A 14,597-nucleotide genomic window follows, 5' to 3' on the forward strand; every position below is an offset into this window, starting at 1 on the left:
TGCAAACAATATTATCTCCATTTCCTAGATGAGGACCTGAGCAAAAAAAAAAAAAAGTTATGTGACTTTCCCAGAGTCACAAAGCTAAGAGTGATCAGGGTGAGGCTTTCAATGTAGGTTTTCAGACTCCAGGACCAGTGCTTTTAATGCCATACTATTCAGATGATCTTTTTGCAAAGAAAAAAAAAATGTGAGGCTGTGAGAATCTTTCTAGAGATCTGGATACTTTTTAAAAATAGGTTTTGTCTTTTCCCTTCTATACTTTTATCTCCTTGTACATTCATTTTCTGAACCTGACATTGGGAAGATGAAGCATAGTGGCAACCACTGGCATAGTATCCAGAAGATCTATAGGATAGTCAGCAAATGCCCTGATGGTAGCAAGAATAATTGCTTCACAAATATTTCATGTCACTTCAAAGGTGCAAATAGGATCTCATTTGTAAGTCTTTTCCCACCTCTGGATTTCAACAAAGTGGAACTAAGTAAAATAAGGAAGAGGGATTTGATTACTCCCCCACTGCCCAAAGCCATCCCCATTCACAATCACCATTACATTATGATATCATCATTAGCTGATCACTCCACTTCCATGATCACCATCCATATTTTAATGTCACCATCACTCCATTGCTATCATCATCTTCTTCATTACCATATTCCCATTGCCATTTCCAACCCCATTACCACCATGATCATCACTGCCTCCCACATCACTGTCACCTTCACCTTCATCACCATCATTACCAAAAAAGTCTTCTTTAAGCTCCTAATTGTTCACAGTGTGATGCTGGATTCATGAATATGCTGGAACAGGACCTCTGACCTCAGAGGACTCACAAGCCAAAATAGATAAATTTTCCTGACTTATTTTGTCTGGATTTTTCCTTTGTCCCTATAAACCTTTGTTTTGTATTATACTTATCTCTGGGCATATTGTATCTGTCTTAATAGACTCTAAGTTTCTCAAAGGCATACCTAGTATTATTTTTCATCTCTGGGTTCCCAGTGTCTAGCACAATACCTTGAATAGTAAGCAAATAATAAAAAATGAATTATTGAATTCAATGTAAACACTGCATGATTAACTTGGTTAATACTGAAGGACTGATGTCATCTCTAGTCCACCGAGAGGTATCTTTTATGGGTAGAGATGAAGGGTTTGGGTATACTTTGAAGAGGAAAAAGGGGAAAGTACTTATGGGAGGTCCATATGTAGGTAGAAATCCATCAGTTCTCTGTTTAGTCCCATCTTGGTTTCTGGGAAAGGAAGGATTCCAGTAGCTTCCCTGAGATGAGAGAGACAATTTAAATGATCAAGATTTTGTGAGAAGGAGAGGGTAATTACAGGATTTTAAAGCATCTCTTCTACTCCTAATGGCCCTCATACACTTTGGAAAATAATAGCTGATGATAGAAAGTAGGAGAAAGGGCTCAGGGAAAGGGGCTGGGGGTCAGGGGGAAGGAAGAGCTTGAGAGTTGGGCTTCCTTTTCGTCATCCTCATCTTTTGCTTCTGTTTAACACCAGGCCCTTTGCTTCCAGGTCAGCAGTGCACCCTCTCAACCTCCTCAGCCTGTAGTGGCTCCCAAGCCAGCACAGTGTGTCCATCATGTATCCACCCAGCCCAGCTGCCCTGGACGAGGAAAGATGTCTAAGCTGTTAAACCCAGAAGAGATGACCTCAAGGGATTACTACTTTGATTCCTATGCTCACTTTGGGATTCATGAGGTAAAATCATCACAACCTAGTAGAAATGTAGGAAAGATTCAGTGAATTAGAGTGAAAGAAATCCTAGAATGCTAGAATCATAAAGGAATTTAGAAATTATTTTTGAGATGAGGAAATTGAAGACTTAGAAGGAGAAAGAGACTAGCAGTGAATGTTGGTTCTAGAGCTGGGACTAGAACCTGGGTCTCCTGACTCCCAGTCCATTGCTCATGAATGTCAAGGAGTTTTGCATTTTCCCCTCACTATTAAAAAATTGAAGCAGCCATGTGGCAGTGAATAGAGAACCAGGCTTGGAGTCAGGAAGACTCACTTGATGAGTTCAAATTTGGCCTTGGATGGTTTCTTTTTAAAAATTTAAAAATTTAAAAAATTATTTATTTATATTTCAACTGAAATTTTTATTTAATTAATTAATTTGGAATATTTTCCTATGATTACATGATTTGTGTTCTTTCCCTCCCCTCCCCCATAGCCAATGTACAATTCCACTGGGTTTTACTGGTGTCATTGATCAAGACTTATTTTCATATTATTGATAATTGCACTAGGGCGATCGTTTAGAGTCTACGTCCCCAGACATATCCCCATCAACTCATGTGATCAAGAAGTTGTTTTTCTTCTGTGTTTCTACTCCCACAGTTCTTTCTTTGGATTTAGATAATATTCTTTCTCTTATGTCCCTCAGAATTGTCCTGGATCATTGCATTGCTGCCAGCAGAGAAGTCCATTACATTCAATTGTGCCACAGTGTATCATTCTCTGTGTACAATATTCTCCTGATTCTGCTCCTTTTGCTCTGCATCAATTCCTGGAGACCATTCCAGTTCACATGGAATTCCTCCAGTTCATTATTCCTTTGAGCACAATAGTATTCCATCACCAACATATACCACAATTTGTTCAGCCATTCCCCAATTGAAGGGCACCCCCTCATTTTCCAGTTTTTTGCTACCATAAAGAGTGTAGCTATAAATCTTTTTGTACAAGTCTTTTCCCTATGATCTCTTTGGGGTACAAACCCAGCAGTGCTATGGCTTGATCAAAGGGCAGGCAATCTTTTAGTGCCCTTTGGGCATAGTTCCAAATTGCCATCCAGAATGGTTGGATCAATTCAAAACTCCACCAGCAATGCATTGATGTCCTAATTTTGTCACATCCCCTCCAACATCTGTACTTTTCTTTGTGTCATGTTAGTTAATCTGCTAGGTCTGAGGTGATACCTCAGGGTTGTTTTGATTTGCATTTCTCTAATTATGAGAGAACATTTAGAACATTTTTTCATGTGTTTATTGATATTTTTGATTTCTGTATCCCTCAGATGCTTTTTTGCTGTGTGACCCTGGGAAAGAAAGTCACTTAATCCTTTTTGCCTCAGTTTCCTAATCTATCAAACGAACCAGAGAAGGAAATGGCAACTATTCCAGTATCTTTGCCAAGAAAACCCCCAAATGGTGTCGTGAAATGTTGAACATGATTGAAAAAATTACCGAACAACACATTCTAAAACTGGAAAAGGCTGTTTCATTACTCATGTATTCATTCAAAGACTAGGATAGCAATCTGCTGGGAATTTTGTAGAGGGGATTCTCATTCAAGAATGGCTTGGTATTACATGATTTCTCAAGTCCCCTGAGATTCTTTGATTCTATGCAAGTTGTTTTCTGATTCAACATAATAGAGTCGGCACTCAGTTTTCCAAGGCTGGATTATTGATCTGGAAATCAGTTGGGTTTTGAGCAATGTACAAAATTTCAAAGTAAGAAGGTGTAGGAAAGGCGTAGAAATGGTCAGTCTATGACTGTTTGTGAATAAATGTGCTTGTGGCAATCTGTGCTTGTGGATAACTGATTATTTGTTTTTAAAATCAAAGAGAAACAATTTTTGTGTTACTTGTATTCCACCAATGGTGTCTCTTATCCCCAAATGCACAGATAACTCAGAACTATTTGTTAGAAGAGCTCACAGTACTTTGTGGATGAAAGTTCTAAGGACAAAAGCAACTAGTCAAAGATCATCTTATATACCCTCTCTCTCAGGACTATACTTTTCTATCAGAAAAACATGAGTTTCTCCTCTTCTCAAAAAGGTATTCAGGGAATGAGATTGTCCAACTGCAATAATTCAAGGATCTGTGATAAATTACCAAGTTGGGCTCACTTCACTCACTCAGATCATGACTTCTAAATGGTCTTCATGTGTTGCTGTGTCTGAAAAAATTGTTATCCTACATCCAGGCTAGTCAGGAACCACCTTAGACTTAGCAAGACTGATTTTTAGATAACATTGCCAGGGCTTTACTTGAATCTTCCCTAATCTTTAAGGCTTGACAGGACTTGCACTTTTTCTGGTGATGCTTCAATAACCCAAAGTCACCCCTAGCTCATGGTAAAGCATAACATATCAGTGAATCTGTTATTTCTTCAATATGATTATTCTTTCCATTGATATAGATCCCAATTCCTCCAAGCTTTCTGAACCTGTGTGATTCTTGTCTATAATTTCATAAATCATAAAATCATATTTTTAGAGCTAGAAGGCACCTTGGAGGTCAGCTGGCCCAACTCCCTCTTTGAGAGATAAAGGCCCAAAGAGGTCAAGCAGTTTACTCAAGGACACCTAGAATGGCAAAACAGAAATTTGAACCCAGGTCCTCAGATGCCAAACTCAGCATTTTTTCCAGTGTACCAACTCTTTCATAGAAGATTGACCCAACATTCTGAAGACTTTCTTCTGGGTTTATTTTACAGAGTCTTCAGGGTTTATTTTACAGAGTGGATACTAGCACAATATTTAGGAGGAAATATAGAGAATGATGGAGTTATAGTTTTTCTACTGGAAAGAAAGTAGGTAGAATCTAAATTTGGAAAGGGGCACACCCAGGGACACAGATGACCAGGACCATCTTATATGGGCCTTATATGCTTCCAGTATTTACAGACATACCAATGTCTTCTGATGATGTCATCCAATGAAGTACTATTCCCATGAAACTGGAGTTCTCTGCTTTTCCCATCTTTGTCACATTGCTGTCTTGGGTGTCTCCTCAATGCACTCTGTTGTCAAGATGAGGTTATGCTTTGTACTGAAGTTTCTTCCTTATCACCAGGGTTTGGCAGCTCTTTAGCACAGAGTAGAGGGACTTTTTTATTCTTACTTCATTTGTGATGGAAAACCAGCCATCCCTACCCATATAGCTAGCAATGGGAAGGCTTAGAAATTTTTGTGTTTCCTTTTAACCTTTTTATATGTTCTGTTGCCACGTGTAAGTCTCTTGGTCTTATCTGAAATACAGTCAGAACATTCCTTTTCACTGGTATTATAACCAAGTTTTTCCAGGGGCTTTGCCTATTAAACTGCAAAAGAACCAGAAGACGTTACAGAGAGCTGACACATAATGTTGAGCATGTCCCATGCAAATCATGAGGCTTGGCTTGAATGAAGAATTCTGCAAGGGCTGGCGACTTTTGCCCTCCTCTCCCACAAGAAAACCACTGCCTTTCTATAATCTCCTTTGAGCAAAAAATTTGTAGACTTGGCAATCAAAGCAGTACAGAAGTGCGGTTCTTGGGTATGCACCCTAAGTAGTAATTATGCCAAATAGTAAGGAAAAATAGGGATCCAAGCAAAATAACAAACAGAAATTGGAGAGGTTATTATACAGGTTAGAATATACCACAGAATGCATAGAGTGAATGAGCTCTTTAGATAGCAATGGAATGAGGTCTCAGCTTAACCACCAGAGAGGGCTCATTCTTACAAAAGGGGAAATTCTCTAGAGTCCCTGGGCGAACAAGCTGGAAATCAGAGACATGTTGAAGAGCCAACTTTTATATGTCTACAGCTTCCAAGGTCTGTCTCTATCGCTTCATGTGTCTGGAGTTGGTCCCAAAGAGAGTCCAGGACCATGTGTGTCCTCTCAAAGAAGGAATAAAAAGAATGTCTTGTTATCCTGCCAATTCCATCCCTCACAAGGCACACAGTGTCAGCATTCTCTACAGCAATCTTGAATTAAGCCAAAGGAACAACAAAATGCCTGAGACTTAACTGGAAACCTGGTTATACTTGCAAATAGCAAAAACACAGAATAGAAATCATCTAACAATAATAATAATAGTTCAAGTTTATATAGTGGTTTAAGGTTTTCAAAATACTTTCTCATCACACGTGATGTTTTTACACAAATTAGAAAATAGAAGGATCGCATAAAGGAGGACTGTTATTCTCCTCCCCATCTTGCCATGTGACCATTCCATAACATTTCTTGATTATACATTTCCTCAATTACATATTACAGGTCTATTTCTTAATGTAGCTTAGTCATTGAGAATATGCTACAGTCTAATTGCACCTAGTATGCATCTCTGCATTGCCCATCAGGTTACTCACTACCTTTTGTCTTTTTTTTTTAAACCCTTACCTTCCATCTTATTGATTCTATGGCATAAGAGCAGTAAGGGCTAGGCAATAGGGGTTAAGTGACTTGTCCAGGGTCATACAGCTAGGAAGTGTCTGAGGCCAGCTTTGAACCCAGGACCTCTTGTCTCTAGGCCTGGCTTTCAATCCACTGAGCTACCCAGCTGCCCCCATACTACCCTTAGTCTTCAAAGATTGTGGTGTTTCAAGATGCACAACAATAGAACATCTTAAGGAGATTGTGCTAAAAATATATAGTCTTTTGTGCCAGTGAGCAGCTTGGAATCATTAAAAGTACTGTATATTTTCCCAAATATAACCCAACCCACTCTCTTTCTCCTATTCAGTTCAGAGCTTAACTCACTGTCCATCTATAGTGCCTGCCTAAAATATATGTACCAAAGTACTAACTCAACAGATTGGTTAGCCAACTGGATGAAATAAATAGCCTGTATAATAGACATTTTTCATCCATTTAGTGTTTCTTATATAGTCCTAGTGACAGATTGAGCCTGTATTCTCTAGTAGGTTGGCCAGTAAGTAATGGATTCTTTGGCCATGAGAGAGGATGGGACCAGGGGTACAAGTGGAGGGGGTTACCTTTACCAAAGCTAGTGTATTAGGGGATTATGCAGAGCTGCAGACTTTTCCCATTTTCTCTCCTCCACAACATTACACTAGACAGTCCTCTGAGACTGGAGCAAAGGAAAAGATTCTGGTTGAGGATATAGAAACATTTTGAGATGTAGAGGATCTGAGATAAAGATGGCTGCAATCTTAATCTGATGAGAAAAATTTTGTAAGAATGAAGTTGTGATGTTAAGGATAAAAGGGATTTTGAAGACACTTTGAAAGGTAGCAAATGAGGGATAAAGAAAAGAACTGCTCTACCTCAGTGAAGGTCCAATCAAGAATAGGTAGCAATAATTTGTAGGGTACCTAGTCATCACAGTTTCATGAATCTCTCTAGCAATTTCTAGCTGTTTGGGAGTAGAAATGGAGAGACTGGATATTTATGGTGGTTGAGTGTTGGGAATTAGCATGGGAAGAGCAGCAGAAGTCAGAAGAATATGATCAAGATTGTGAAGGGAAGGAGGTGAGGTCAGCAATGATGATGAACTAGAATCAGAGAGAGGGATTGAAGAAATAAAATAGTGATGGTGAACCTAAGGCACAGGTGCCAAAGATGGCATGCAGAACATTCTCTATGGGCACTCAGCTGACCCCTTTTCCCAACCCCAAAGTTTGTTACTAGAAAGTCAGAGGGACTCAGGCAGAGCTGCTCCCCTCTCCCTGTCCACCTTGCCTGGTGACATTTTATCACATCAGTCACTCCTCTGCCCAGCAGCATAGGGGATAAAGTGGGTGGCTCATAGAGTGCAGAGTTGGAGGGGAATGGAGTGCTTGGAGCACTCCCACCCCTCTCTCTACACTAGCTGAAGACATTCCTCCCTTCATCCACCCGTCTGCCTAGCAGTACAATGGAAATGCTTCTTCCCTCCCCTATGTGGGGTAAGGGAGGGGCAGGGCTCATCCAGTACTTGGTAGGGGGTGAGGGGCTCAGCATATGGTTTCTGGGGTGGGGTAGTGGCAAAGCACTTGGTTAGCACTCTATCCCTAAAAGATTCACCATCACTGAACTAGAAATTTCAGGGAGGACAAAGAGCAGACTCAGGAAGAATGATGCAATCAATTAATTAACAATAATTTGCTAAGCACCTACTATGTACCAGATGTTGTGCTAGATTCTAGGGATAAAACAAAATATGAAATAGTTCTTGCTGTCAAGGATCTTATAGTCTGTATTCTTGGGAGAGAAGAAGTACGCACAAGTGTCTTTGTGCACACTCATCTACATCACAGACGAAAGTGCACAAAGACAATCGTCATCCTTGGTTACCGAGAGACTACTACTACTACATATATCACTGGGTACTGAAGAAATATAAAAAGAAGAAATACAAATAATTATGAAGTAGTTAAATACAGGGAGTTAGGGCAGGAAGGCATTAGGGAGATCAGGAAAGGCTTTATATAGAGTGTGGTGTTTGAGTTGCATCAGGAAAGAAGAGGAGGATTCTATAAGGCTGAGTTGAGGAAAGAATGTGTTCCAGGAATGAGCAACAGCCAGAGCAAAGATTCAGGAGATGGAGTTCTTCATGTTAGAAAGAGAAAAAGAATTATTTTGGCTAGATTCTAGAGTCTAGGAGGGATAGTAATGTATAACAAAGCTGGAAAGGCAGGTTTTGTGAAGTGTTTTATAAGTTAAACAGAGAAGTTTATAATATAAACTAGAAAAAACAGGGAACCACTGGAGTTTGTGGAATAGGGAAGTGACAAGCTCCAGAAAATGACTTTATAAACTGAGTGGAAGACAAATGGTACTAAGGATGGATTTGAGGTAGAGAGATCATTTAGGAAGCTGTGGTCATCATCTGGGTGAGAGGTAATAAGGGCTCTGGATGAAGTGGGTAGCTCTGTAAGTAGAGAGAAGGGGTTAGATGTGGAGGATTTTGTAGAGATTGAAAGGAATTTGAGTGTGGGAGTTATCAACCAAAATATTGGAAACTGGGATTTTGCTAGCCTTGGAGAATGTTATTCAATGTCTTTAGCATTCTTTACCCCCAAAGCAGTGGGCTAATGATGAATAATTAAGAGATGTTCTGGAGCCCTTTCTTTTGAAAATATTGAGGTAGGTTTCTCTGAAATGGTTTCTTTGGAGCCTCATTTCCCAGTAATCAGTCAATGCTTGGTTTATGTGATGAACAGATTAGAAAACTAAGAGATATAGCCAGGTTTGCAGCAGGGCATTGAAAACAAATGTTTTCAATGAAAAGTAGCATTGTTTTGCTTGAAATTTCTTGGGACTTCTTTGGGCAGATCTCCTGTGGATGATTCAATTAAGTTGGAATTGATAGGAATTGATGGCTAGTAAGATCCTGGCAGTCAGTGTTCTGTTCTCTGGGGTTCTCTTTGCACAGTCTCTTACAGTCCTGGAACATAAAGTATCTAGATGGAGAATGTGAAATGGGAATGAGATATCTTTAAGGCATTGAGGAATGAGCAGATATTTCTCTCTCTCTCTCTCTCTCTCTCTCTCTCTCTCTCTCTCTCTCTCTGTGTGTGTGTGTGTGTGTGTGTGTGTGTATGTGTGTGTGTGTGTGTGATAGTGAAGGTATGTCTGGTTAATAATGGTCAGAGTCCTTGAAGGAGGCAAAGTATGTCCTAATTCCAATATGGGATTTGAGCTCATATTCTAGCTGTAACCCTCTGTCATCCAAAGACTAGGTGATCTTGAGGAAGTCACTTAATCCCTTTAGGCCTCAGTTTCCTCACTTGAAAATTAGGAGATTATATGAGATAACCATCTAAAATTTCTCATATGCTGGTAAATATTTAGCAACTGGCATTCTAGAAAAAAAATACCCTTGACTCATTTTTAAGTTTAATTTGCATTGTAAACATTTTCTCTGTCACTTTCTTAAATCTAGATAATTAACAAACAGCAACTCAATTCCTAATTTGTAGTATTCACTGATTTCTGTGGTGTAAATGCTAATAATCAAATTTAATAATGATCTCCAGCACATGCCAAATTCTGGATCTAAATTTATGATCCCATGAAAGTTCGTTTCCCATCCTGTCTTCTTGGGGGTTTGCCCCATTTGATTTGTTGGAGCTGTTCCAAGATGGTGGTAGAATTTTTCTTCTGTGCTAATCCCTCTCCTGCCCCCAGTATCAATAGGAAAGACAGAACTAATTCCCAGAAGTCCCGGTTCTTAAGGCTGTGATGGACAATGTCTCACCTTGTCCATTTCTGCCAAAAGGGCATATAGTTATGGGTTTCAGCAGATGACTGAGTAATTAACACAAGCAATCTTTGGGTAGGACTGTGACAGAAGGGTAGTGGGCCAGCCTAGGGAGCAAGTCAGAAGTACATAGGACTGATGGTCACCATTTTAAGAATGATATTGTCAAACTGGATTGTGAAAGAAGGCCTATGAGGGTGGTTATTGGTGGCTAATGATTTGTAGCCTGGAAAAAAGGAGGAGGGATATAATTTATTCATTGAACAAACACTAATCTCTCTATATTTTTGAGGTCCAGTTCCAAAGACACTTCTAGGAAGTCTTTCTTGACTCTGCCTAGAGGAAATTATCTTTCCCTCTCACCCTGAACTCCACCTTGGTCCTTATTTGTGATTTTTTTTTGGTTTGGGCAATTCCTGATAATGGTACTCTGTTTACCAACACAAATCAGTACCTGCTTTGCAATTTATAGTGTTAGAGCGAGGTGTGATGGAGCAAGTCTGTAATCTCCTTCTACTGGAGAGGTTAAAGCTGGAGTTCTAAGCTATAATAGAGTTAAGTCCAATCAGGTGAGTCCAACAAAGTGAACATGAATATAGCACCAATCTGGTGATCCATCAGGCTGCCTTAGAAGGAGTGAAATACTTACAAAAATGAATAATATGGAAATATATTTTGCATGATAATACATGTATAACCCATATTGAATTACCTGCCAGGATAGGGAGGAAGAAAGGAAGGGAGGGAGGGAAATAAGTTTGATCATATAACTTAGAACTTGTGTAGAAATTTGTAATTACATATAATTGGTAAAAATAAACAAATAAAAGTTTCAAAATGCTTATTAAGAAGGAACTTATAAAAAATTCCATGGAATATAAGCTGATCTCAGAATCATATTACATGGCATTTCCTTATGAGCTTCTCCTTAAAGAACATTTATTTTTGACACTATAAACCGGACACATATTTATTTATCTTTTTATATTTATTACTGCAATGGAATGTAAACTCCCAGATGGCACAGTACTTTTAATAGTCACTCAAGAAACTTTTATTAAGCACTTACTATATATGTCAGGCTCCATGCTATGTGCTGAGGATGGGGATAAAGCAAAAGTAAAAAAATAGTCCCTGCTCTCAAGGATCTTATAGTCTAATAACTAATAATCATTATCCTCATATGTTTATTGAACTTCATGTTTAAACCATGGATAACTGAGCAAATTGGGCACAAAAAGCCCCATTAGAAGTCTTTCCAAGTATAATATGTGCCTAAAAATTCATGTGCAGGGGACTTCCCTTATTGCTAGAGATTGATCATTCAATGTTTCATGCCTTCATGAGGGGCAGAGTTTATGAGAACTTGAGAAAAGAGCTACTCTGGGCTTCTGGCTTCCAGATTTGAAAGAGAAGATATGTAGATTCAGACTTTCTTCAGGAGAGGTCCCTGCAAGAAAAGACTTGAAGAAATCAATCGGGAAAAGAGATGGTACCTCAGCCATGTCCCTAAGTCTACCTTACTACATTAGAGATTTAGGGGAATTTCCTCTTGGGTAAAATCTAGGATGCTTTCTCTTGGTTGCATTGAGATTTCTTGTTCCCAGTAGGAGAGTTCATTCAACTCAGTGTGCTGTCTGGCATATATTCTCATATGTATGCTTTTTCTGATTTCTGTTTGCTATTGATTTGGATAGAGGGGATCATTGGTTATTTTCTATATGTGTTTATCATGCAACTGGCATTTAATGGGAAGAGAATTCTGCCTTGGATATATAGCATGGAACACTCTTTTCTCACAAAAAAATAATGATTGCTAACTCAACTTGAACCTGAAATTTATTTTCTATAAATCTTTGGGAACAATATTTAGGTGGGGCAAATCAATATAATTTTAATTTATCATATCCTCTCTCTGAGGAAAGTAGAGTGATGAACCTCTGGTTCTAAAGTCTTTCTCCTCTGCTGGCTGGAATCAAAGTCTGTCCTAGAGAAGGGTGAGGAGACTCTAGAAATAGCTATGCATTCCTCCATCATAGTCACATTTAGATAAACCCAAGTGAAAAGACATAACCTACATGGGCAAAACACAGGACAAATTCTTCCCTTACTCAAAATGTCAGAGCCCAATGGAACCTTAAAGTACATCTTATTTAAGAGCTTTATTTTTTCAGGTGAGATGATACTCAGAGAATTGACTTCTTCAAGTCACATAATTGGCAAATGATGCAACCTAGGCTAGATCCCAAGACCCTCAAGTCAACATTCTTTGCATTTTGCCAGGTTTTCTGACATAGGTCTGGGTGGAATGGAGGCAAAGGGTTCAGTCTGAAGCAGAGCTAAATCTGTGAGTGGCATTGAAATAATACATCTTCTAAGAAGGGAAAACTGAATGTGTGAAGTGTATGCTGAAGCCAATATTTTTCTCCTTCTTAATTATCAGCCTTTGTTGATGTGTTTACATTAGTGTTGACTAAGTTCAGAAAAATGTTTAGCTGCCTAATTAAGACAGAGCTTCCTATAATGCATTTCCATTAAAGTGCTCTTAAAATGTTCCATAGAGTGGTACTTCTATTTCTGAGTTGGAGATCGGTTAAACTTTTTTTAATGGTATGTCTTTATTGGGGAACATAACCTGATCCAGATGGCAAAATTTTCTCTGAGCAATGTTTGTTGAAACAAGTATTTATAATTCATACACTTTGTCCAATATTCTCAGCCAACGAAAGTCCTCATGGTCTATCTTCTTCCTTCTTAAATTTATTGAACTAACAATCTTTGTGGCTCACAAACTTATGATCTGTCAGGTTATGTTAAACAACATTTTCAGTCATGTTTTGTTTGTTTGATAAATCAAGCCCTAATATACCTAAACCTAGAATTGGCTGAGGTTCACTTCCACCTTACCCTCATTCTCTCTGTTTAGCCTTTCCTTGGAAACCATTACATACATAAAGTTGAGAACCTTATGGGACAGTTCATTGTTTCCTTTGTGACTTCTTCCCTGATGATGCTCTTGGGGCATATATCTAAAATGCTAAGAGAACCTAACTGTCTTTAATGAATTCAAGTCCCTTTTATATTTTTGGACACCTTAAGGAACTGACAGATATGATTGTTTAACCAAAAACTTGAAAAAAGCATGGCAGAACCAAGATGGCAGAATGGGAACAGCCACCCATTTGAACTCCCCCAATATTCCCCTCCAGACTACTTTAAAATGAGTTGTCAAGTCAAATTTCAGAGTGGCAGAGCAAACAACAGGTTGAGGTGAGACATTTTTCTGGCCTAAGAAAATTTAAGAAATCAGTAGGAGAAGTCTATGACATAGGGATAGAAGCCATTCCAGAGCCCCACACACAAGACCATAGGCAGCAGCAGCAACAGCAATCACCATATTGAAAGCTCTCAGCCCAGACAGTAAGGGGATCAGACAGCCGTTCAGAAAGATGACAAGGGAACCTCTGCTGGCACTAAGACCAACTGGCAGCTCTATTGTCCATATGCAATATGGGTCACAGTTCCAGGATGGCAAAGAAATCTGGTACATCAAGCTGCAGGATCAGGTCCCCTTCCTGGGTAAAGACCAGAGTATAGACCAGGAGAGCAGTGATCACACTCCTTCCAGGATCACATCATCTTGGAAGCACATAAAACCTACAGACCTCCAGAACTAGTTCTGAGTGTTATGAAAAAACCTAAAGTTTGGCACAGTGTCCCCCCACCACTAGGTGAGTAGAAGCTAGTCAACAAAAAGTCAAGAAATGGAATGGAAAATGAGCAAACCAAAACAACAAAAAGACTTTGACCATCCAAGAAAATGTGAAATAACTCATTGGAAAAATATCTCACCTTAAAAATAGGTCAAAGAGCGATAATTTAAGAATTATTAGATGACCTAAGACCTCTGATCAGACAAAAAGCCTAGATATCGTATTTTACGAAATTATCAAGGAGAATTGTCCCAATATCTTAGGCCCAGAGGGTAAAAGAGAAATTGAAAGAATCCATTGATCACCTCCCAAAAGAGGTATCAAAGTGAAAACTCTTAGAAATAGTAAAGTCAAATTCTAGCCCTCTCATGTCAAAGAGAAAATACTTTAAAAAGCAAGAAAGAGATAATTATAATATCGTGGATCCACAATCAAGATCACACAAGATTTAGTGGCTTCCATGTTAACGCATCAGAAGGTTTGTAATATGATATTTCTGAAGGCAAAAAAGCTAGGATTACAATGAAGAATAACCTACCAGCAAAACTAAGTGAATTCCTTCTTGTGAAAGTGGATATTTAATGAAATAGAGGACCTTCAAGCATTCCTGGTGAAAAGATTAGAGCTGAAAAGAAAATTTGACATTCAAAAACCAAACTCATGTGAAATTAAAAAAAATAAACATGAAAGAGTAATCATAAGAAATTCAAGTTATACTGTTTATATTCCTATACAGGAAGATGATACATGTAGCTTCTAAGAACTTTATCATGATTAGGACAATTAAAAGGAGATAATACAGACAGAGGGCATGAATGTGAGTTGATTATACTTAGAATGATCTCCAAAAAATATGAAGTGGTGAGAAAGAGGGATGCTATGGAAAAAGGGGGAAGAGAGAAGTTGAATGAGGAAAATTTTCTCACATGAAAG

At 38.7% G+C, this 14,597-nt stretch overlaps 1 protein-coding gene across 2 annotated transcripts in view; it reads left to right on the top strand.

Moving 5' to 3' along the window:
* Window positions 1-14,597, top strand: part of PRMT8 (protein arginine methyltransferase 8) — a 160,729-nt gene that overhangs the window by 58,227 nt on the left and 87,905 nt on the right. Inside the window, exon 2 of one of the 2 annotated variants that reach the window (XM_056799128.1) lies at window positions 1,544-1,729. In XM_056799128.1, coding sequence (XP_056655106.1) covers window positions 1,544-1,729 — 186 coding nt within the window. Of the gene's footprint in view, window positions 1-1,528; window positions 1,730-14,597 lie in introns of both variants that reach the window. The other variant, XM_056799126.1, reaches the window with a different exon arrangement.

Source organism: Monodelphis domestica, chromosome 5, assembly GCF_027887165.1.
Source record: "Monodelphis domestica isolate mMonDom1 chromosome 5, mMonDom1.pri, whole genome shotgun sequence".
Taxonomy (NCBI): Eukaryota; Metazoa; Chordata; class Mammalia; order Didelphimorphia; family Didelphidae; genus Monodelphis; species Monodelphis domestica.